Source organism: Melanotaenia boesemani, chromosome 15 (genome assembly GCF_017639745.1).
Source record: "Melanotaenia boesemani isolate fMelBoe1 chromosome 15, fMelBoe1.pri, whole genome shotgun sequence".
Lineage (NCBI taxonomy): Eukaryota > Metazoa > Chordata > Actinopteri > Atheriniformes > Melanotaeniidae > Melanotaenia > Melanotaenia boesemani.
In genome coordinates this window covers 18,775,792-18,801,472 of record NC_055696.1, presented here as the reverse complement: position 1 = coordinate 18,801,472, position 25,681 = coordinate 18,775,792, and the positions used below count along the sequence as shown (strand labels likewise).

Here is a 25,681-nt window from a genome sequence, read left to right as displayed (position 1 = left end):
GTATGTGGGTTGTATGCATTACAGCGCGAGTTAGAGGTGAGTAAAAATTGTCACAAATATTACAGTTAGATCTAAGTCAGCAGAGTCAACTCACGTCTTGATTGGCTTTTGTTCTGGTACGCATGATGTAACACACTGCGTGCTCAGCTCCTCTCGAAACACACCACACACTACAGGATTTATAGTCGCAAATATTAAACATGTTCATTATTTATGATCTTTCTATCTGAGACCTTCCGAGCGAATTGGACCAGACAAACATCAGACAATCGGGCCTTTGCTGGTTTTGATCGCAAGGGGGAGATTGGGACAAAAATCAGCCTGATAATCTTGTAGTGTGTATCCCCCTTAAGTGAATCACTTTATTTAATCACTCAATCTGTTTTTACTGGCAGTTGCTTTAACTCTTAACTCAATGTTCATAAGACTAACTCAGAAAATGAGCATGAACATAGGTATTTAATGCAAGAGGCTTCTTGAAACTGAAAAGTCAGACACATGTCTTGTGGAAGGGCCTCATGCTGGTTATAACAAGGGTTTTCTCACAGTTTTATTGCTGAATGTCAGTTCAGCATAAGGGATCTGGATAGAGAAGTCTACAAAAGAGTTTTTCACCCTTTGACGTCCACAGTGAGACCAAAACCTGATATTTAACTATGCTGAATGTGTCCTGTACAGCCAGTTTTCCGTACGAATTAGGAGGTGAACTGTAATTTTGCATCCGTCTAAACTATTCAGATTATAAGCATGTGGATGAAAGAATGCAGACATTTTGCTGTCATGCAAACATTGTGATTACATTGCTTTAAGGCAGCAGTCACAACACATCTACACTTCAGCTGCAGTTTTCAGTGTAGCTTGGGATATACAGCTGTAAACTATTTTCATGCTTTTAACACTCCCAGCTGCTGTAATTACACATTAAGTCCTTCTAAACCGTGGGTGACCTACAACTCAGCAGTGTCCCTGAACGACTCCAGTGCAGACACAGATGCAATACCAAAGCATGAGATAACCCACAATCCTCAAATATTTATGCTTTTTAATCAGTAAACGCATTCAGATATTCCATTTTTTTAGATAAATGCGTCGATTCTGTGTAGATATTTTCCCCCATTCTTTAAGATATAATATTAGGATCTTTGATGTTCTGCTGTAAATCTATCACACATGACTTAAAAAAAGAAAAATGGGCCACTTTAAGCATGAAAGCCAAACACACACCAAAACTGCAGATGCTTCATGCGCAGCGACACATGAAGAAGACAAATGATACATGAAGAAATAAAACAAACGCTCATGGTTGAGTAAATATCTGCTTCCCATCCAGACAAAATACACACCATCTGTTTATATTTCAGCAAGAAGTTTTCTGGCCAATACTGATGGTTTATGTATCAATCACAAACAGAGATGGCTCTGAGATGAATGCACACACATACACACACACACACACACAAAAAAAAGCCAGTCAAACACAAATTGGTAAGCATGAGCTTTTGATAAATCCCACATGTTCGAAAACACCACGTTCATGGCCATTCAATCACATGGAAACTGCTTGTGTTCCTCCTCATAGTGGTGGAGAGAAAAAAAAGAGTGAATTGCTGATGAGACTGAGGTCAAACATTTAATTTTGAGGTCATTTCATGCACAGGCAACACAGCTTGTTTTACACAATTAAAAATAAAAAATAGATTTTAACAAACCTACAAATAGTGCAAGAGCAGGAGATAAATACTATTTAATAATCCTCTCAGACAACAAGCAGCATTTCAAAAGGAAAAGGTAAAACTAACAAAAAAGAAAGAAAGAAACTGCATGAGAGTAAGGAGTTAAGTAAATGATTTGGGATCAAAGAGAGATGTCTCTGTATCAAACTATATCTGCAAGTGGAAGACAGAGCTCAATAGAAATTATACCTTTGAATGTTGTCTTTATTTTCTGTGAAGCATTTTGGTAGTTTCTAAAAGTGCTGTATAAATAAAGGTGACTTGATTTGATGCGGCTTGCATATACATAGACACATTCATTGCAGATGCTGTTTTATTCCCATTTGAATTCAGCTTGATGTTGACTTGCTCAAGGGAACTAAATGTAGGCTATTTTGGGGCCAGATATATACATTTTAAAATAAAATTTTATGTAATATGGCTCAGAGATGATTAGAAAATGTCCAGCCTGTGTCCTACCACGTTGTTGACCAAAAACCTACCTGAATTTGCATTGGAATGGTTTGTTATACTGTTAAGCTGGATTTATACTCGTGTGGCATCTGCGTAAGGTTGGTTACGGCGTCACCGCCATATTAGCCGCACAGTTCTGCAGAGGCTTGGTGTGCACCTCTTCCAGACCTGACGTGCACCACTGCTTGTAGAGCGGTTACGCACAAGTACTCGCTTGTGATTGGTTGTTTTGTGATTACGTGTTTGCGGAATTCTGAAGCTTCTTACTGAACTTGTGTAGAAGAGAAACTTCAACACGACGCTGTAACCATACGTTTGAGTGCGAGAGCTCATTTAACCAGCATCAGGTGCACCGACTCTACTGTACGCAGACGAGTATAAACCGTTTATTTACCGTAGTATTTACCGTTCTGCATCCAGGGGTTATTGCTTTATTGTGCACAGCTGTGAGAGAATGAGGAGTGCTTAATAAAGGGAGCAGAGGAAGCCCAAGTAAGCAACTACACTAAGAAAACAAGCCCAAAAACCCGCAACTGACGATATTAACAAGCGACTTCACAGAAAAACAAGCCCAACAAGCGGACTTTGAACACAATGTCTGCATTAACTGCACTTAGCAGAACCTTTATTCTGTTATAAAAAAACTGCCAAATGCCGACAGTTCTCACACAGGTTGTCTGTACGGATTCGTTAAAGAGAGCCAGCATCACTGCTGTAAACAGGAAGAAGCTCACAGCTGCTAGCCAAAATGTATTAATTTATATCATAACTTTGTAACGCACTATAGAGTAACGTTATTATTCAGGCTTGATGAGTATTAACTGTCAACAACTGGACATAAAACATCCAACTTTTGCAACACAAAGAAAATGATTAAATATTTTTAGCTGAGTCGCATATGGGGGACCAGATTGTGTGAAATTTAAAACACTCATTTTCAGTTCTTAGAAAGGATAATAAATCAAAACACTGGAAAAGATCATTCGTCTCCACATTCGTCCATCAGTTCCACATCCATTCATCTACACTTCTATCATATCATTCTATACAATCATTTTTATCTTGTTCTATCTCATCAATCTTTTAGACATTCATACTTCCAAAATCATCATTTTCTCCACAATCTTCGTATCGAGTGTAAGCAATTACTTTTTGTTTTGTTCTAGAGAGTTGAGCACCTGAGCAAAAAGAGAAATACCGATAGGTAAATACAACAGCTGCAGGCTAAATTGGCTCACTGTGTGTGGATGTGAAAATGTGTGTGTGTATGTGTGTGTTTGCCTGTATGTTAGCACTCATCTCCCAGTTGGTATGTGTCGACATGCAAAGCTCTTCACCATCCATCCAGGCTGCTCATCCATTCGATGAGCTTGGCAAACAATGTGAGTGTGTGTGTGTGTGTGTGCGTGTGTTTGTGTGTGCGAAACAGAAAGAGACAGAAAGAAATTAACATCAACTCAGGACTGTTTACATCTGGTTGCCATGGAGTTTCACAGCTGTTTTTCCTGGACTGTAATGAGCTCCAACAGCTGCTCTTTAGTACAACACACAAACACACACACACACATTTAGATAGAGCACATGCTTGTTTTTGCACACATGGTTAGTTAAGCGTTTGTATGACACTCAAGATCATTACAACCTGAAATTTCTTGGTAGATCACTGGCTTTACAGATGCTATCTATATCACAATTTAACCCTGATTGATGGATATGATGCTAATTTATTTCCCCCTCCATCCATTACCGTCATTACTAATGTCAGGTACATCAAGTTAAGCAGAAGTTGGCGCTGAGTGAGAGTTACCGTGATGACCTCTTGAATATTTTCATCCATTTCTTCACTCATCTTTGAAGCTAGAAACCACTTTGCATTTATAAAGTGATTTATAGAGAAGTCATGTGATTTTATGTATGTCAACTTTTTTTTCCATCACATCTAACCTTTACTTATACTTTTCTACCTTGAATGTGTAAAACTTTACTTTCTGAACATAAATCTGTCAATTCTGGAGCCACAAAAGGGCACAAAGAGCCTGAAAGGTCAAAGATCTAAATAAATCTAAATATCTGACAGAAAGTGGGCTGATGGTTAGTGTCTAACATCTGCCACACCCGCCTCTGTGTCTTTAATTTGTCTTTTCCTCTTTCTTCACATGACTCTCTGTAAAGCAGTTGGTGGCTTGTGCTTTGTCATTAGGAATTGAGCTGAGCTGAAAATTACCAGTAGTCCTGTTTTAATTTTTGGTTCAGTTAGGTTACTTTTGGCTTTGACATTTGGGTTAGGGTTAGGGGTTAGGTAAGTTTTTTTTGTTTTGTCTTGTTTTGTTTTGTTTTGTTTTTTTTTGTTTTATTTTGGTTGGGCTTTCCATGTCTTATTTTGAGTTTGTATTTGTTTTGTATGAAACTTTATTTAAATTGCTCCCAGCTTGATGGTGGTTTCAGAACTTGTTTCAGGGACTATAAGATGAATTATAAAAGAGTGTCAAACAGATGTACATCTGATGAACAGAACAGGACATAACATGGTTTTAGTCAACAAGAAAACATTGAAATCACCTCAAAAATTACTCAGCAACCTATTCCAACTCTTATGACCATAAGCCTCATTATGTACGTAAATAGTTGGCGGTTGTTAGGTAATACATCCACTGGAGGGCAGTGCAGAGTTCGCAGTTCACATCCAAGTTTTTTGTCAGTTTCAACAGCAAACATGGCAGTGGAGGAGCTCACAATAATGCACATTATCAGAAAGAGAGATAAAATAGGCAGCACAGTTGACGGTGGTGGTCTATGCAGACATACAGCGCGGCTTCCTCCTCTTCTTTGATCATTTCACTAATTATACGTCAGCTAAACTGTGTCTCCACAGTTTGGTGCTCCAGAGAGCACCTGCAAGCTCTCTGAAAATAGTCTGAAACACACACATAAAGGACAGAGATGACGTCCTTCATGTTAAAAATAATTGGACAGAAGGCTCAATCCATATGCATAAAAATATTTAACATAGAGCATTAATGAGACTTTATGTGATTAGCAGATAGCACACAAGTTTCCCGAGTTGAATTGGCTCTTGCTTGATGGGTGAGACAACCATATGACCCAGGTCACATCTCAATAACTGTGTCATGTTGGTTCTTGTTTAAAGGTGATCCTTCATACATACCCTGTGTGTCCTGACATTATAATAAAGTAAAAAAAAAAAAGAAAAAAGAAATGCAACAACAACTAATTTCAACTCAAATCTGTTCATAATAAACCAAGTGAGGTCATGTCATTTACTCCAGCTGGCTAACACTTATACATACAAAGCAAATCAACACAAAATGTAGAGTTTATTATCATACAAGGCTCTAGTAGATTCGTCTTTCAGATCTTACAGCACACTATCACTGTAATTACTACCGTTTAGGGCTGCAACAATTAGTCGACATTTTTGACAATAGTTGACAATAAAACTAGTCGACAACGCATTTAACCGTCGACTATTGTCGGCAAAAAAAAAAAAAAGAAAGAAAGAAAAACCTACAGAGTGACACATGGGCTTGTGTCCGAATGTCCACCCTACTCCCCTACCCCCTCATTCATTACATAGGGCTGCACTATATAGCACACTACATTGTGCACTAATTCTCTTGGCGATTCGGACACAAAGCTGCCTATTTTTTCCTCGCCGCAAACCACGTGACTACCAGCCGTCACTATGGCAACCACAACGTACATAAAGATGTCATTCCAAATCCAATCCAAAGTTGTGTGTAAATATATTTTTTTTATTCCTTAAAAGTTATTTTATTCATTGTTGCATATCTATTCAATAAAAATGTTTTTTCACCTCCTTGCGCTATGTTGAGCTTCTGCCCACAATGCACTGTGGTCTATATTGACCCATCTAGTGACCATCGATGCTCACTACTTTTCAAGATGCGTTGTGGGTAATTTTGAGTGCACTACTTTTTTTCTGGACTAACCCATAATAATTATAAGATACATAATCCGATTGGTCGACTAGTCGTTTTAATCAGAATAGTCATTAGTTGCAGCCCTACTACAGTTGTTTACATACTGCTGGTTCTTCCGCCATCACACACATTTATACATGCAGATGTATCTATGCACAAAGAAACAATGACACTGACACAATTTCACACCTGCTCCACCTTGCTTGACAACCCCACTAATGCCACTTCCTTCCTCCCATGATGCACTGAGAGGAGCTCCTTTCATCACTCCTTGTTCAACTAAACAACAGTAAAATCTGCACTGGCAACATTTATCTTAGCTGTTAGAACGGCCGAAAAATCCAGCATAGGTAGTTTGGACTGGCTCTCCATCCAATAGTTAAGGGCCTCAGTCCCTAAGGGTTGTCACCACAGTGAGGCTTGAGCAAAGCCTGTTTAAGTCAGGAGACTCGCCTGGCTTCTAACGGCTCTTCTACCCTGATTCCTTCAGTAGTAAATACCATTAAGCGACTTCAGTGATTCAGATTAATCTTACTGCTCACACTAGTTAACAGCAGCTCTCCTTTCATGATCTGGGCACTTATATATTGCAAGGTATGAATTTAGAAGCTAGGAAAATAAGCTCTAAGCTGAGGGTCTGTTTTATGTTGCACCAAGCCAGGGATCCTCAATCGTGGTCATTGAAAGCTGAGGCTGTTTAAATGCACAGAAAACACAAGAAAGGGATTAAAAAGCAGTCTGATCAAAACAGTCTCTTCATCCCTTTGTGTCATGACATTTTCCCCACAGTAAAAGGCACTCAGTATAAAGTCCTTAAAGTCCAAAAGTACTTGTAGTCTATGACAAGAGTTGATCCAGAGAATTCAAGAGTCTGTCTGCAGCTGGTTTGGTTGAAAAATGGTGAATTTGGGGTCATTACAGTAAAATCCAAAGTCCAGCTGAGACTTCACCTGTGTCTCTGTTTCTCAACAGCAGCAGAGATGCTCACACCACTCAGGGCTGAAGGAAGTCATATTATTCTACTCTATTTCTGATACTTTATAACCTCTCATCTCCTGACATCACCTCCAGCTGACCATGGTGGTTGGTAGGGGTAACAGTGATTGAGCCATCTTAAAACTAATTACTTGTGGCTGAAGCAGATTCAGAATTTAGGGTCCTCGGCCTCTAGGAAGACCTTTCCTTCTCTGCTGTTCGTCCTCAGAGACTATGACGGCTCTGGGGATCTCATACTGTCAACAATGCGACATAGTGACATTTTTTTTATATAAAATAAGTTTGAAATAAGCATTTAGTGTAAAATGAGAAAAAAAATAAAAGAGGAAGAAATTAGTGCTTTTTGTGCTAAAGTTTCCATCAATCACTGAACCCCCTACACAGGTTGTTCTATACTTATTAAGTATTGCACTGATTGCATGTGTGCGTGCGTGCATGCGTGTATATATGTCAGGATGAGCGGGACATAGGTGTGTATGTGGGAAGAAATTACATGCACCTGTAGGGGAGGCCATGATGGGCATTGGGATGGTGGGTCGTGGACCTGGGCACTCCCAGTGAATTGATATGAAGGGGCCCTTCGTTCTGGCCGCCCTAGGTGGCTGATGCCTGGCGGGGTCAGCGGCTGCCGATCTTGGCTCGCTGGTGGGGTGGCTTGGGTTCGTGCTGCAGGATTCCTGCTGATCGCCCGCGTCTCTGGGCTGCCCTAGTCTGCCTCTAGCATCCACAGAGGCATGGTCGCATTTGCACGATCACACTCATCTCTTTTCACTCCCGACTCCTCATACTCCACATGCAGACACAGTCACTGAGCTGCCCAATGGGTTTATACAATAAAAGATACTTTCGTTTATTTAATTTTTTGTTCTCTCCTTTTTACATGTGTGTGTCTTTGGTACTTTGGTTGTTGTTGTGATACATCTTGTTATTGTCTTGGTTACTGTTTTTAGGAACTCCTAATGACTGTCAGCTTAGTTAACTTGTAAAAGCTGTAGGAAATGTTCTGTTGTGTTTCTGTACAGGTGTAGCAGTTGGTTGTCTGGTGTAAGTTTGGATAGAAGGGTCGTTGCTTCTATCTACTTTATCTTGTCTCTGCTTCCTTTTTTCCACTTTCTTCTTTTCTTCTCTTTATTACTGTCCTGTTTATTCTGTCCCATCCTGTCAGGTCCAACAAGATTACATAAATTCCACAATACCAAATGAATAAGATAAAACAATATATTTAAATAAATAAAGAAATAAAAAATTAGATTATCAAGAGGAGCCTTATACCCATCAAGCTCCTCAACACAGCAGCCAGACTATCATTCTGTTTGCTACGATGCTGGATAGGACAAGTTTAAAAAAATAATATTGCACTGACTGCAAGTCACATCTTTTTGGAAAATTTGGGGATTAAGACACATTTTTTACAACTTGTTTAAACCACATAATTTGCACCTCTGCAGAGATGTGGTGATTTAGCTAAATAAAAAAAAAAAACTGCCTCCTGTAGGTCAATATATTAAATTAAAAAATGGGTGGAATTTAAATTAAAGCAATAAATACATTGATTAATAATAATAATAATTATAAATAATAATAAATAAATAATAAATAATCAATACATTAAATCGTTTTCGCCAAGGCTGCCCTTTGTCACCTATTCTGTTCATAACCTTCTTAGGCAGCTGCCCCAGCGACCCGACTCCGGATAAGCGGAAGAAAATGGATGGATGGCAATAAATACACTTTTGGTCAGACTATGATTACAACCATTAAGTTTGAACTAGATATGTGTTGATTATGACGGTACTATTGAACTTTATTATGAAAATGTGGAGCACTAAAAAGCTGATATTCAAAGCTAATAGCTCGTCCGACATTGATTTTACTTAGTTCGAATGTAGATTAACTAAGAGGTAGTTATATTCAGTAAAATGCCGTAATAACAGTAATAATATCTTATTTTAAACAACATGCTCATTTTTAAGAATCATGGGGTCCAAGTTAAGTTTCATTTAAATGTAAATAATCAGAATTTTAATGATTACCATTTTACCATTTTCATAACAAACATAAACAACCACTACAACCACAAATAATCAAATTAAAGGGGAGTTTCCTGTGACATGAACTGTCTATTAGCACACATGACCAAGCAAACAGTGAGAAAAAGAAAAAATATATATAACTGTGTGGTTTTAAGTAAAAAAGCAAAGATGTAATTACAAGAAAACAGAATGGAAACAACTGGAATAAGTAAGCAAATAAATGAAGAGGAAAAGTTGTTGTTTTAATTCGAAGGGTTGCTAGGCAACAGTAAAAAAAAACCATAACATTGCATTGCAGTATCAAATATCATTCAAACTAACAAGATGATACCTCTCAAGCTGCTTACAGTGCAGGCATGATTTCATCTGGAGAGTGGGCTAATGAGTTCATGTAGAAATTAACATCAAGGTTTTATTTCCATCATATATGTAGATTTTCTTTGCTTTAATGAAAAATATCACGTGTGTATACCCATATGCAGACAGGCCTCAAAAAAGTTTAATTCTGATTAATTGGCCTGAAAAACACAAATCCTCAGTAAAAAGCCACAGAACCTTAAAATTATAAGTTTTAAGGACTTTAGTCTGCAACGGTGTACAAGGGAAGTTCTACTACTGGACTGAAACTCGATATTCCTTAAGCTTAAATTATTTGGATCAAAGGTGAGGACAAAAGTTCTTACAGTAGTAGGGACAATCTCAATTTGGAAGCTGCCGCGTGCACTTTCATGCACGTTAAAGACGGAACGTGTCATAAACCTGAGCATTTATTATATTCATTAGTATAGTGTAGCTTGACTGATGGTCAGAAAAAAACTTTTCAGAAAAAAAAAAAACAGTTCATCTTTCATTAAAAAAACAAAACCAAACTAATTAAATGCCAAAACTTCTCCAGAGTGCAAAGTGAGGACATTCCTGTTTCTGTCTCAACAAATTGGTGACAAGATTCCAACAAATGTGCGTGTCCTTTGTCTGCGTTTAAGTGTTTTGACAAGTGTCACACAATCCCCAGGGGAGAGCAGTGGGAATTTATGTGAAGAAGGGGGAGCTCTGCTTTTGTTACTTGAGATGAGGCCGGAGCTACTACAGGGAGAGTCCTCACTCTGTGCCACAGCAGCAACAATACACTGCAGTGAATTTTTAAACAGCACATTTCATCTAGGACGCACGTAAATACAACGCACTGCTCCCCATAACCATTAATCACAAGAGCAAATATGTGCTTTCTGTGTGTGTACTGTATGATAATGACTTCCTGTTTGTCTACAAAATGTACAAAAAGCTTCAGTCTCTAGCCTCATCTAACAGAAGATAAAAACAACTGTAGAGAAGAGGAAGAGTTTGACTGTGTCCTCCTTCCGATGAGTGAAACCATGTAAACCACTTCTAAGGAAAGTCAGAACTGCAGTAAAAGACTTGCAAAGGCACAAATAGATACGGCTCATTTTTAGTTAAGAGCTACGTTGTCATTACACGTCCGGCGTCTTTACCAGCCACCACACCTCCTTGAGCTGAGGGTGAGCACCAACCTATAAAGTTGTCCACAATGTTAGCCACAGGTCACTTTTCATCCCTGAGGGGATACAGTGCAGAAAATATCAGCTTTTGTTACCTAATTTTTTTTCTTTCTTTTTTATGAAGCACTTCATTTTGGTAATATCTGACATTTCAGTAAGCAACAAAATATGAAACGTTTTTCAGTAAAATCAAAGTGTTCATAGAACAGGAGGCTGACAATACAGCTATACAGTACACTCATTGGCCACTCAATTAGGTTTGCCTTGCTAGTACCAGGTTGGATCCCCCTTTTTCCTTTAGAATTGCCTTAATTCTTGTTGTGATAGATTCAACAAGCCATTGGAAACATTCCTCTGAGGTTTTGCTCTATATTGACAGGACGGCATCACACAGTTGCTGCAGATTTGTCAGCTGCACTTCCATGATAAGAATCTCCAGTTGTACCCCATCCCAAAGCTGCTCTACTGGACTTAACCCATATGGATTCATTGTCATGTTCAAGAAACCAGTTGGAGATAATTTGAGCTTTGTGACAAGCTGTATTATCCTGCTGGATGGATCCATGCTTTTAAGATGTTTAAACCAAATTATGACCCTAACATCTGAATGAGGAGTTTAAATGGAGACTCGTCAAACCAGGTAAGGTTTTTCCATCTTCTGTTATCTAGTGTTGGTGAGTGTGTGTGAATTGTAGCCTCAGTTTCCTGATCTTAGCTGATAGGAGTGGCACCAGGTGTAGTGTTCTGCTGCTGTAGCCCATCTGCTTTAAGGTTGACAGTGTTGCGTGTTCAGAAATGCTATTCTGCATACCTTGGTTAGAACCAGTGGTTATTTAAGTTCCCGTTGCCTTTCTACCATCTCCAACCAGTCTGCCCATTCCCTTCTGACATTAGCATGGCATTTTGGACCAAGAAACAGTCGCTCACTGGATATTTTCTTTTTTGTTTTCCAGACCATTCTCTTTAAACTATCCAGATGTGTGAAAATCCCAATAGATCATAAGTTTCTGAAATACCCAGACCAACAACCAGGCCTTGTTCAATGTCACTAAAATCCTCTGCTTTCCTCATTCTGATGCACAGTTTGAACTTCAGCAAGTCATCTTGACCTTGTCTATGAATTGCAGAGATGTGATTGGCTGATTAGCTATTCATTTTAACAAGCAATTCAACAAGTGTACCTAATAAAGTGACAAGTGAGTGTAGATAGCAATATCTACTTTCATTTAAAAATAAAGATTTTTTCTTTTTTTTTGCAAAAAATCCATTGAACAATGCAGACTTTACTTTGATGGATAAATCTGCCTTGTAATCTCTGCATGTCACTTTTTTTTATTATATTTTAATCTTAATTTTTATAACATTACAATTTCTGTAAATACATATTTTATATTCCTTCTCAGTTACTTTTCATTTCAAGTTGTGTTTTTGTCACTTATGTGAGTAAGTGCTGCTACACTGCAGCAGTAAAGAAAACAGAGTGACACTCATGACTGTGAAGCTAAACAAATGAGGGACATGACCTTAAAGGTCTGTTCGGCTTTGGTATTACTGCTAAAACAGGGATGCCGTTTCATCAGGGCTGTGACCTTTTGGCATGTGAAACACACAAGTTGTTGCTATGGCCTCTGGGCACATCACACACAGACAGCACCTACAGCTACCTCTGGCTGATGTGTAACATGCAAACAGTTGCTCTTAAAAGACAGAACTCTAGTAATGTGGCTTAAGAAGAATTTCTTGTGTCAGCTTGTGTCAAAAGAAAAATAATTAGCTCTGACTGCACATGTAGTCAACACAGCCTGCAGTTCTTTTTCTTTTTCCAAAATTCCCAACATGCTGTTTGTGACCTTAACTACAGGTCTTATGTTGTCCTTTTTTTTACTTTAGATTAGACCGGTATGTTTTCTTACTTTCAAATCGACGAGCTACATCAGTGTGTTAGTTTTTCTTTCAGTGGATCCCTTTTCTCTAATTTCTTTGGCATGATACCAACAGTGTGCCTTGAAATGAGTAGTATTACTAATTATTTCTGTTCTGGTAGCTTGGTAGATTTTTTTTGTTTTTGTTTTTTTTTTTTACCATTTTTAGTTTATTTGCTCAGTTTAATCTGATTAATTTAACATTTATTTGTATTACAAGAATTCCCCAATTGAATAAAGTTTATCTTTTAAAGTTATAAAGATATGACTTGGAAATGTTTGTTCAGAAATTGTGCAAACTGAAACAACAAAATATTTTAGAAATGAAGCAGTAGCCCTCTGTTTCATCTGTTGCTACAGCAACAGCAGACAACTAGTCTTCCAACTCATCTAACCTCCATGGCACCTTGTTGCCTTCATATCTGCCTCACGTCTGAGCTGCCACTCAAAACCAACAAAGACCACCCCACTGCACTCAATACCAGTGTGTAAAACACACTTACTTAACCAGCAAAAGTCTCAAAAAATGTATTTTTTAGTGTTCTGACCAAGAAAGGCAGCAGCTCAGTTAAAAGTTTCCAGAGAATCAACACACATTATTGCACCCAATCAAAAACACTCGAGATCAAGAAGAACATATGAACAAATGTGTCCGCCTCAAAGTCGTCCAGCAGGCATAGTTAAGCACAAGAAAATGAGATGTATTCTGGTTGTTCGAAATACAGAGAACCAAAAACCTGTTTGTTACAGGCCTGCAGGACTGGGCGCCAACGAAGACCCTGTTTGTATATACTGCATAGGGGGTTTTCCACCTACATTCCCAGGAATTTTTATTTCCTGGAATTTATTAACCAGGGTAAAATGATTCCTGGTATCCTGGTGTGGAAGTGCCCTCAGTTTCTTTAAGTTCTCCAGAGTTTATTTCTGTGTGAGCCTTCATTCAGCTCTGGCGTTTCCAGTTGCCGACTTGAAGTGTCGTCCTCGTCAAATACTCGCTATCCGTCCACTTGTCATAGCTCCATTTGTCAAATGATCAAAACACGAAGCCAAGTTTTGAGAGATAAAATGAAAATGTCTGCAGCCGCACACCAGCTTAAAAAACAAAGAGTGTAACGCTGCAAGTATGCCCCACCAATCAGAGATCTTCAGCACACAGCCCCAACTCCAAAAGAATCTGAAAGTCCTTTCCCTCTACTAGGTGCTTTCTGGGGTGATGGAACATTTTTTTACCCGCATAATGTCAGCTGAAGTTTTTGAAGTCCCCGCGTCAATTTATTGTTCCTGTGATCGAAAAGGGCTCATGTCAACAAGTGATGCTCCAACAGAGGTAAGAGTTGGCGCTTCAACTAGGAAGTCCATTAGTCTTCTCATGTTTCTGTACATTCATCCACTGTTTATGTTACCTGAACAGAATTTATTTATATGGCTGTATGTTTATGTGGGAATTTCCCACATTATGAGATTAATTCTAAATGAAACTTGCAGGATTCTGTGAAACTACGTATGACACCAACAGTCTTTTCAAAGTTCAAGCGCTAAATTAGGGAGTTTCTCAAGTTTAATAACCGAGGACGTCTACTAGCTTCAAATTAGCTGTTTATTCAAGGTGTCCCCGTGTATAGATGCTCACACTTTAAAAAAGTCAATGCATGATCTTTTCAATGTGCACACAATAAGTAGAGAAAAAAAGAGATGATGTCAAACAGTTTCAGGCAGGCCAACCTTAAAAAACGTCTACAGTGGCAATTAGTTGTGAGGAAGAAAAGCAAAAATGTGAAGGAGTTCAGGTCGTGCCAGCTGTAGCACCTGGTTTATCTCTGTGTAAATTTCACATTATTGTTGTATGTCTGTTTATGGAAAGTCAGACAATAGAGGGATGCAAACTGCCTATTTCTAAGTTGGAAATTCAAGTCAGATTATCTTTGATCCAAAATTCACTCCACTCCAAGCAAACTGAGACATTTATCTCACAAACTCTGAAAGCTCCTCCAGCAGAGCTGTTTGGATGTGAAAGCAAATCTTCTAATGTCATATTTTATAGTGGCTTCATCACACAATCAAGTTCTTGGAAAAAAAAGCAGTGTGGAGCCCTCCCATAACGACACGAACATTAAACTTCCATTAGTAAAACAGTGTGATCTGTCAACATCTCCAAGATAAATGGAAGTTCATTTTTAATTGGTAATAATGAGCCTCTCTAACATCAGTTCACAAGCAGCTGCAACTGTTGAATCAAAAACTTTGCAGTGAGCCTTTGTCGTATATCACCTATACTTATATTTGTTCGACCTTTCCCCGTCGATCTCAGCTACAGAGAAGAGCAGAGAAATTACAGTAAAGCATCATCCCTTATGAAAAAGCAGCGTGCCCCACAGCGAGGAGGCAGCGTTATGAAAGGGAACGTGGCCCCTGGCTGCTCAGCGCAGGCCCGGGTCAGAGCAGAGAGCTACAGTAGTAATTACCCAGGGACTGATTGCTGACAGGACCTTCCAACAGCCTGTGGTTAACTAGATGGAGCAGAGGGGGAGGAAGCTTCAAACACACAAGCCTGACAGATGCTCTGCTGATGACTTCTACTTCAGGAGGATGTATGCTGCTTTGCCCTGTTCAGTTTTATGTGGAAAAAAAAGAAGAAAGAACAGTTCTGCTCTTTCACTTCAGCCAGTATTTAACACTGTTTTGTAGGCCGAATGGAGAGGAACTGCAAGCAGTGTCCTCTAAAATACTTTTCATTCATTTAGCAAGAGACATTTCTCAAAGAATAACTCAAGAAGCTGAAGTAGCATCAGTGGCAGCTGCCTCCTGTCCTTCATTTCTGAGGAGATGTCATTTATTCCAAGTGCCAGAAAGCCATTGCTAGAATTAAACTCCTACAACAAAAGTGGAGTTCTCCTTAAACAGATTTGAACCCACTTTTCTAACAGAGTGGGAGGAATGTGTGATTGTGGCGGGCAATGCCTCACCACAACTGGTAAAGTGCATCATTTTTCCAACTGGATTATGCCAGTTTGTTCCTCAGGGTGGTCATTTGAGAGCGTTTGGGATCATTCATCATGACCATATGGGTGCTCCGACCCAGCATTTTAGCCAACCAGTTTGTGCTCGGTTGATTTAGCTGTGGGGATGGAGATGACTGTATTTACATTGTAAAGAAGTGCTCGTCTCACTGATGTATAGCAACTACAGCTGGATATGTTACCTTCAAAACTCACACTAGGAGGTAAATTTTAACCGACTGCATGTTAACAAATTAATTATCTTGTTATTGCATTTCTTTGTGCATCCAGTGTGGTCTCCTCTTACAAATCTTCCACATTACAGCAGCCAACTCTGCAGAGGAAACAGCAGCAGGAACAACTGAGCCCGTCCAGGAGCAACACACCTGACTAGGTTATTTCGGTAAATTGCCGAATTTGCACTTTTCTTCTGCGATATATTTGCTGAAAAAGGATCATAACAGGAGCAAATCCTTTGAGTGCTGAGCAACATGAACAAGCATACAGTATATTGAAATCATTAAGCAGGCGCAGAACAGTGAGTCTGTACATGTCAAAGAGACTTTTTTTTCCCTTTACTAAGGCTGCTCCAACCAGCCACGGATAGTTATCAAGTAGTTTTCTTGATATAAGTAACTTGATCAATAGTTACTAAAAAGGTTTATTGTCTATTTGAGGATTTTAGAACAATAGATTCTAAAGGAGCAAGAACAAGTATTAAGAAGCTCATTTTCATTGTTACAGCTCTACAAACTGAAACTAAACAGGAAAAAGAGGGAAGGCTGACAGGGTCATGGTTAGTTTTTTTGCCTGTGTACAATTTACTGTTAATAGCTTCATAATAAATGCCCCAAGTACAGGGGGGCTGCATAAAATACTTGCCATAAAGAATCCATAAACTCATTTCCACCAATGGGTTCGACTCAGGGCAGCATTGCTCTGTAAAACCCTGATCACGCAGAAAACGGATACGCAGACGGACGAACAGTTTTGTCCATCTCCTGCGTCAGTTACACGTGTGATTTGGTCTGTTTTCAGGGAGCTAAGCTAAGTGTCGTATTTTTGGCACCCTTTGCAGTTTTTTTCCCTTGGAAACCAAAACATATATACTAGGACTGGACGATTAATCGATAAAATCAATAAATCTAATTATCCGTGTCTAATGATTTACTTTAATGAAAATCTGGATTTTTTTCCTCTTTTATATGCACTGTAAATGCTCTCCTTGGGCTTCCATAGTTAGCAGTGGATTCAGCCCGCCCTCTGCACCAGAACGGTGTTTGTCTGTAAGCACCAACAGATTTACAGTGAAATGAGACACTTGCACCTTCTGCTGTCTTCGAGATGCAGACGAAAACTTCAGCCCTCAAACTCTTGTTAAGAGACGACCTACAGAGAAATTATTTCCACAGTGGATCTTGTATAATAAGGATCCAGATGGAAAGAGATCACGGATGCGTTGTGTTGCATATCTCTATGCAAGGTATGAAGCCGTTTATACCGTGAAAAAGCTATGATGTTATTTACTTTCTTGGCTGTCATTCATTCATATAAATAATGCTTTAAAAACAGCTTTAAGTTTAATATTGCTTTTATTAAGTTCAATATGTTTTAATAAAGAAAAGGAAAAAAAAATCTGAAATCGGATTTGGTTTGAAAAAATTCCGGGATTTTAGACCATTTCACCCAGTCCTAATACATACCAATCCATCCTGTACCGACCCAGACTTTTTGGTGGAAACAGGGCTTATGGGCAAAAATCCTAACATGTAGTCTCCCAAAATGATAGAAAGTCAGTTAAAAGCCTCGACCAAGCATTGCCACCTAACTGAAATACAACCAGACCCCAAACAATCATATGGGCATGTAATAAACTCAAAAACAGTGAATGCCCACTTTGATGCATCTGCTAATTTCCCCCACCTAAAGCAAACCACACCAACACAGTGCCATCTGAAAGCAGAGATGTCTGTCTCATCTTTGTGCAACAAAAACGGTTTCATACCACCAAAAAAAAAAATGCATTTGTCTGAGCTGTAACCTTAAAGAGAGCTAAATATCACACACAGGTTCAACGGAATTAGTAAATAATGTTACTTGATGAATCAAAAGCTTCTACAAAAAAGGAAATACATAAAATCAGCAGGCAACCTTACTGTTATTATTAAACACACTTTTCTGCGGCGTGTATGCTCAGAATCAATCTGCCATGATAACTTACCTCTGATGGTTTCTTGTGCTGGTGACGGACCCATGTGCTGCTGGTGCCTGTATTCTTAGACGACCTGGACCACGACGTCACTTGACCTGCAGCAACATGTCAAGAATGCTTTATCAGAACTGATTTTAGGTCTGTTAATAATGAACAAGTCTCTGCACTTCACAAACATCACACACTCTCAAAAATTAATAAAAAAAGATTAGACTGGAGAGCACAAAGCTACTCAACACAAATGAGATGGAGTTCGGTTATTTGCACTGCTGGAGATTCAACACAAAAAAGCAAGAAATAAAAACAAAGCAGCCACACACACACACACACACACACACACACACACAAAACCTCACTCGTAAAATTTCTGAATCAGCCTTTTGATTGAAATCGCCCAACAATGATTCATGAAGGGGTTTAATAATTAATGACAATATAAATAACATCTTGTTAAGCTGTTAGTCCACTGTAGTCCTTTACAAGCTCATTAATGCACAGCTTAATTGCAATTAATCAGACACTGAAGCCAGTATCCCACCCACCGCTTTAATCAACAACCATGTGTGTCTTTCTGTGGTTGTGTATTTACACATGCCACTTCTGCCACTTTTCTAAACCACAGAAGTACCGTGACGTCTGAACAACTAGCTGCAGTGACAGCAAAACTGCGAACAGGCTCATCATATATAAAACAATTCCACATCAATGTTTCATTAAAGTTTTCAATTTGGATCAATGCTACTGGCTTGTAGATGCACATCAACATACTGTTGCATCTCTATGCAGCCCTAGACCTGACTTTAGTGCAGGGGTGTTAAATTTACAGCTCAGGAGCCATACCAGTCCACCACAGGTCCAATCTGGTTTCTGGATGAATTATGTGAACTTTAAAATTACACACAGGCCATTAACTGGATTAAAAAAAAATAAAAGTAACAGTAATATCTAATTTGTCAACTTGAGGTTGTTGTTTTTTTTTTTCCATGTTTAAATATAATACAATTCAAAGAATGGGGAAATTCTTCTTATTTCTATAATATATTTCTTACTTAATAGATCTGACTTCAGTTTGTATGATTAGCTGAGTCAATTCAGGTGGTCAGGATTACTACACACAGGTAGAAATATACATGTACATTTAAAATAACCTCTAGCTCTTCACAAGTTTTAATGTACTAATATTAACATGAAATACTCTATGTTTTGTGGGGGTTTTTTAGCAGCCCGGCTGCTGACCTCGATTCGGGATGTTTTGAGGTGTGGAGGTAATACTTCGAAGACCTTCTCAATCCCACCAACACGTCTTCCAATGAGGAGGCAGAGTCTGTGTTAGCTGGTGCAGGCGCTTCAATCTATTGGGCTGAGGTCGCTGAGGTGGTTAAAAAGCTCCTCGGTGGCAGGGCCCCGGGGGTGGATGAGGTCCGCCCAGAGTTCCTTAAGGCTCTGGATGCTGTAGGGCTGTCTTGGCTGACACGCCTCTGCAGCATCGTCTGGACATCGGGGACAGTTCCCCTGGACTGGCAGACTGGGGTGGTGGTCCCCCTCTTCAAAAAGGGGGACCGGAGGGTGTGCTCCAACTAAAGGGGGATCACACTCCTCAGCCTCCCCGGTAAGGTCTATTCAGGGGTGCTGGAGAGGAGGGTCTGTCGGATAGTCAAACCTCGGATTGAGTAGTACCAGTGTGGTTTTCGTCCCGGTTGTGGAACAGTGGACCAGCTCTACACCCTCTTCAGGGTCTTTGAGGGGGCATGGGAGTTTGCCCAACCAATCTACATGTGCTTTGTGGACTTGGAGAAGGCATTCAACCGTGTTGTCAGGATTGGATCTCTGCTCTTTGCTGACGATGTGGTTCTGTTGGCTTCATCGGGCCGTGATTTTCAGCTCACTGGAGCGATTCGCAGCTGAGTGTGAAGCAGCTGGGATGAAAATCAGCACCTCCAAATCCGAGACCGTGGTCCTCAGCCGGAAAAGGGTGGAGTGCTCTCTCCGGGTCTGCAAAAGGGTCCTGCCCCAAGTGGAGGAATTCACGTATCTCGGGGTCTTGTTCACGAGTGAGGGAAGGATGGAGCGGGAGATCGACATGCGGATCAGTGCGACGTCTGCATCGGTCTGTCGTGGTGAAGAAGGAGCAGAGCCAAAAGCCAAAGCTCTCAATTTACCGGTCGATCTATGTTCCTACCCTCACCTATGGTCACGTGCTGTGGGTAGTGACCGAAAGAACAAGATCGCGAATACAAGCGGCCGAAATGAGTTTTCTCTGCACGGTGGCCGGGCTCTCCCTTAGAGATAGGGTGAGAAGCTCAGTGATGCGGGAGGGGCTCAGAGTAGAGTCGCTGCTCCTCCACATTATGAGGAGGCAGATGAGGTGGCTCAGGCATCTGGTCAGGATGCCTCCTGGACGCCTCCCTGGTGAGGTGTTCCGGGCACGTCCCACCAGAACGAGGCCCCGGGAAAGAACTAGGACACGCTGGATGGACTACATCTCTCGGCTGGCCTGGGAACACCTTGGGATCCCTCCGGCTGAGCTGGTGAATGTGGCTGGGGAGAGGGAAGTCTGGGTTTCCCTGCTTAGGCAGCTGCCCCCACAACCCGACTCCAGATAAGCGGCAGAAAAGGGATGGATCATTTTTGGGGTTTCATAAGCTGTAAGCCATAATCATAAATACTTCAATGATTTCACCTGTATATAAATGTGTAACATGTAAAATGAATAAAATATATTTAAAAAAATATTATATATAATATATATAGTATATCATTTAAATAAATATTTTTATTGATAAAGATTTAAAATATTCTAAGAATTATTTAATCTACAATTTTTAAAAACAAAAATTTATGAATACAATTTTATAAATTTCAAGATTTAAAAAATTAAAAATGTATTTTTGTATATTTTTTGTATGAATATATATGGCCCAGGTCATACAATGATAATTGTTTTCTAAAAGGATAGTTTATTCATCATAAACATTTCTTTAATATTCTTGTACTTCTTTGCACTAAAGTAAAGGGAAAAATGATGGACTCTTCATTATCTATAGACCATTTTTCTATTATTTTACTGCCCCGACCCTCCTGGGATTAAATTGAGCTGTAAGTGGCCCCTGAACTAGAATAAGTTTGACACCCCTGCTCTAGTTTGATATTCCATCCATTCATTGGCTCTAACTGGTTATTCCAGTGTAGTTTCTCAGAAGCGCTGGAGTCTATCCCAGCTGCTATCAGGAAAGAGGAAGAGTACTTCCTGGATGGGTCGCCAGTCCATCACAGAGCCAACACAGAGAGATAATACAGACTTGACCAGCGCTTTAATATGGATGTAACTCAGCTGCAATCTCCACCAGCTACACCAAACAGGCTTGGCTAAAGCTTTGCAAGAGGCTCACTGAAAAACTGTTTGTAAAATATAATGTGTGCTTGTCCAGAATTTTCTTTACTGGTGTGTTACTTTATTTGCATGTCCATGTGTTGGGTATAAAACTATTTAAGGCAGCTGTGCACTAATCTGCTGGACATTTTTGATTGTATTCAGGCATTTGCATTCCACAGAGTGTGTGTGTGTTTGTGTGTGTTCAGGCAGGTTGCATCTACACATCTCACAAACAGCAGCTGCACAGCTCTGTCAGCGTGGCCAGATAACCAAACGGGCCACAGCACAGTTGGAGGTTACCATCATGGCCGCGTGTTAATTAAAAGCCGCGCTCAGTGCACAGCAGCCAAAATTATCATGGGCATCCTTCAATTAGAAACCTGATAACCTCCAGTGAAGAGATGCAGCTGGAGTCCACACCACAGCAGTCAGGAGAACCTAACAGCTAAAAGCTTATTATGAGGCAGACGGCATGGCCTTGAACACAAGGTGGCTTGGTCAGGTCTGGAAAAGAGCCTATTAAACCTGTTGTAAAATACATCTTACATGCAGACCTGTGACCACTTAACTGTCAGAGATCACGACAAGCCGAGGTGCAAGGTGCCAAATTCTAAGATTTAACAACTACATTAGCCACAATTAGATCTAAAATTCTAAATTAAATAATAAAGTTCTTTGATTAAGTGTTAAAAAACTTATTCTTGCAGCCTATGTTACTCTGTCTTCATAAATTTTAAAAGCAAAGTCAGAGCCTTAGTTGGCTATTTGAGATGAATGAGCACAAAAAGAAAAGATCCCCTTCTCCCGCTGAAATAACATCTTATTGATTTTTCCATTAAACTGTAATAGAAGAGTAAATTTCACACACGTTCCAGAGACAGATGATACCAACTGAAAAAGTTTTCTCAACTACACAAAAAATGCATCAAAAGACAGCTGAAGAAAAAAAGATGAATAATTCCAATTTTGAGCACCCAGTTGTTGCTTTGGTTTCCCATGTTCTAGCCATAACTCTGTATTTAAACAATCTAAGCATTAAAAAACTCATTTTTACATCTGATTTTCTGTCTGTCTGGACAAGTTTACAACAAAATGCCAAAATTTAACTCAAAAAAAAAGCATCTCAGCATTAAAGTCAGCTGCCGCCTTCATGTACTGTACACATTGAAGATGGTAATTAGATGTGAAGGCTTTAGTGTGTTGTGTAAAATTATTTATTGCTCAGAGATGGTCTATTACAGGGTCATCCACTACCCTGCAGGTGTTATGCATTTCCCTCCTCACAGACATGATTCAAATGAAATGTATCTCCCCAACAGCTTGTCCTCAACTTCTCCACAAGCCTGTTAATGACCCAATAATCACAACCAGCTGAGTGTAAACAGAGTAACATCTAAAAACCTGGAGTTTAGACAACACTGATCTATTATCAGATACGTGTGTTCAGATTTTAACAGTTTTTATTGTATCATTGGGAAAACTGAGTGCTTGTTTTGGTCTGTGTCTCTGGGAAGAAAACATATAGTCTGATATTCATCATCACTCATGCATATGCTCATCATTGCTTCCAAATCACTTCAGACCAGATGTACAAAATACTTTTAAACCACAATTGTGACAGGTTTGTTTCTCTGCAGCAGCCTGTGTTTTAAGCACAGAAAACAGTGAAGCAGCAAACTAAATTCTGAACCAGAATTTTCTGACTCTGCAAGACATTTTCATACTGTAGCTCTAGCGCAACTCCATCTGTGTAAATCTGAAGATAAGTCAGTTTGTTAAAGAGAAAAAAATTATAGTTCAAGAACTGAGCTCAACATTACAACACTTTTTGTGTGATGAAAAGATGATGTAATGACAATGAAACAACACATGCCTCAGAAGCTGGTGGAGAAAGCTTTCTATAGCTCTACAAAGAGCAGCATAAATTTTCACTTACTTTCAAACAAGCCAATATTAACAAAATTTCAAAGTAAAAAAAGGTTTTTATTTTTTGTTGTTTTTAAAAAGGCTATCCTTATAACACCAACTGTCACACTGCAATGGTAAAACTGTCACAAACAGACAAATCTAACATAAAACAATTAAAAAAGCATATAATATCAAAAGGTAATTGTTCTGTATTTAAATGCAGCATCTTGTGCCACAATAAAACTGAATGTAGCAGAGTTTATCAGCTGTTACGTGGTACTCTGCTGCCCATCTCCCACTGATTTGGTAATTAGCCAGTTGCAGCTTCAGTTTTTATATATAAAACAAAACCAAATTAAGATAAAATACTTCATTGATCTGATTTTTGATGGGAAAATCATTATGTTGTATTATTTGTGTTATTTGGTTGGTGGTTTAGTTTTATTTTTAGTTAAAAGTCATTTGTAGACATCATTTACTCATTTAAGTTCTTGCTATGTATGCCAAGCCAAGCCCAACCAAGCCAAACCAACTTTATTTATATAACACAAAACAGAAGCAACCACTGACCAAAGCGCTGAGCATAGGAATAAAACAGCTTAGAAATAAGTAATGCATGACTATTGCTGCTGGCAAAAATGACCTCCTGTACGATCTTTGCTACAGTGAACCTGAAGAAGCCTCTCCCTGAACCCTTTTTCTTACTGTGTTGAGTAGCGAGTGTAAAGAATAGTCCATCATTTTTATATATTCTTGACTATTATTATAGTTTTTATCATACTTATGTATGTGAGTAAAAAAGCGTTGTGTAAATAATTAAATTCAATTTAGCTTTATTAGTACAGCACCAATTCACAACAGCAAGTTATTTTAAGGCACTTTTACAGACGGTCCTATTCAATCCATTTCACTGTAGTCCAATTATAATCTAATTAAAACAAATCCATTATATGTTCCAGATTAATCCAGTTTACAACACTGTCAGAAACAGCCTCAGTAATATTCCTCTTTACTAAAACTGTTTAGCCATGTGCTAACTTCTATATATTGAACATCTACACTGACACAAAGCAACAGAGATCAGGAATTAAACTTTGTTCAGTGACCTGATACCAATCGATCAACAATACGCCCTGATAGGAAGCCTGATATGATACTCGAGATCAAATCGAGACATCCTTAGTGGTTACTGTGTTTAAACAGAGAAAGGACCATAGTGAGATAGGAGGAAAGTTCTCATGGAGACTGAATATAACATATTCTGAAGGATCTGAATGAAATGAGGCAACTCACGAATCCAGCATTCCTCAAACACACACATTCCCTTTCCTCAAGTCTCTCTCAAACTTACTGTCAGTGGTGTCAGAGTCGTTGCTGCTCGTGGAGTATTTTCTCCTCTTCTTTTCGCTCTCCATCTGTCACGCAGGAGGCAGGGAGGGGAGGGAGGACAAGAAAAAGAAACAGAGAGGGAAATGACGAGTGAGAAGATGTTCACCATGAAAACACAAGTGTTAATGAAATAATGCGGCGATAGCAGCAATCTGTCACAGCCTCCAGCGGGCCTCCTGCCAGCATAAACTGACTGGATCACCGTCACACAGAGGCTGGGAACTTCTCAATGATACACTTGTTGGGTTTCATTCTTGTCTAGGTCAACAGTAAACTCATCCTGCAAGTTATAAAAGTCCCTTTAGTGAAAATGAAACAATCAGAACCAAAGACAATATAAACCTTTCTACTGACATCACCTGATGTTCTATTCCTGGAGATTCCTGGTTCTAGAAAACGGCTTGTGCAGTAATTCAGCTTCAAGTATAAAATTATGATTTTACTGTTTATCTTTAGAATGTGCAATCATAAACATTTCTGCAACAACATCCTCCGTGTTGACTTTAATTCTTTATTCCAAAGAGATATTCAGCTTCAGTGATTACAGAAGGTCCTCAGTTAGTTTTTGTCTGATAGCGTTGTAGTGAAAAAGTTTTACTTAATCTTTATATCTCCTGGGGCTGCACACAGAACACATACTGTATATAAAGGCAGTACAATATGTCAAATATTTATAATAACTGCAATATTAACATGCAATTTCAATATTTGGCAATTTGACTTAAAACAGGGCACAACACAGGTTATTTATAAAAGCTGCATCCACTTAGGACTTCTGTTTGTGTTAACTCGTGTTAATACACTTGAGGATAGCGCCACATGACTTAAGTGTTTTCATACAAGTCGCATCTGTAATGCAATATTCAACTATATCGTAGTTTGCATCCTAATATTGTTCAGCTGTACAACACACGCACAGCAACACAGTGCACAAGACTGATTTGATAAGGATGTTTTTTTTTTAAAATGCAGTAAACTTGTTTATTAGGCCATAAGTTGCTAATAATGTCTCCTGATGATAAACACTGATCGTAAAGACATTTTTTCCCAAGAAAATTCAATAAGGCACCTGAAACTGAATATTACAACTAGCACGAGAGAAAAAAAATGCAATCTGCTTTTCTAATCTGATGGGAATGAGGCACCATTTAGCCGTCAACTATGAACTAAGAGCCCTTTTCTGCCAG

At 39.2% G+C, this 25,681-nt stretch overlaps 1 protein-coding gene across 2 annotated transcripts in view; it reads right to left on the bottom strand.

Moving 5' to 3' along the window:
* jade2 (jade family PHD finger 2) overlaps nt 1-25,681 on the bottom strand; it is a 226,410-nt gene that overhangs the window by 168,249 nt on the left and 32,480 nt on the right. For both annotated transcript variants that reach the window (XM_042007961.1, XM_042007963.1), the window contains exons 2-3: nt 24,457-24,520; nt 17,834-17,919 (exon numbers count right to left, since the gene is read on the bottom strand). In XM_042007961.1, the coding sequence (XP_041863895.1) occupies nt 17,834-17,919; nt 24,457-24,520 (150 nt within the window). The remainder of the gene's footprint in view (nt 1-17,833; nt 17,920-24,456; nt 24,521-25,681) is intronic.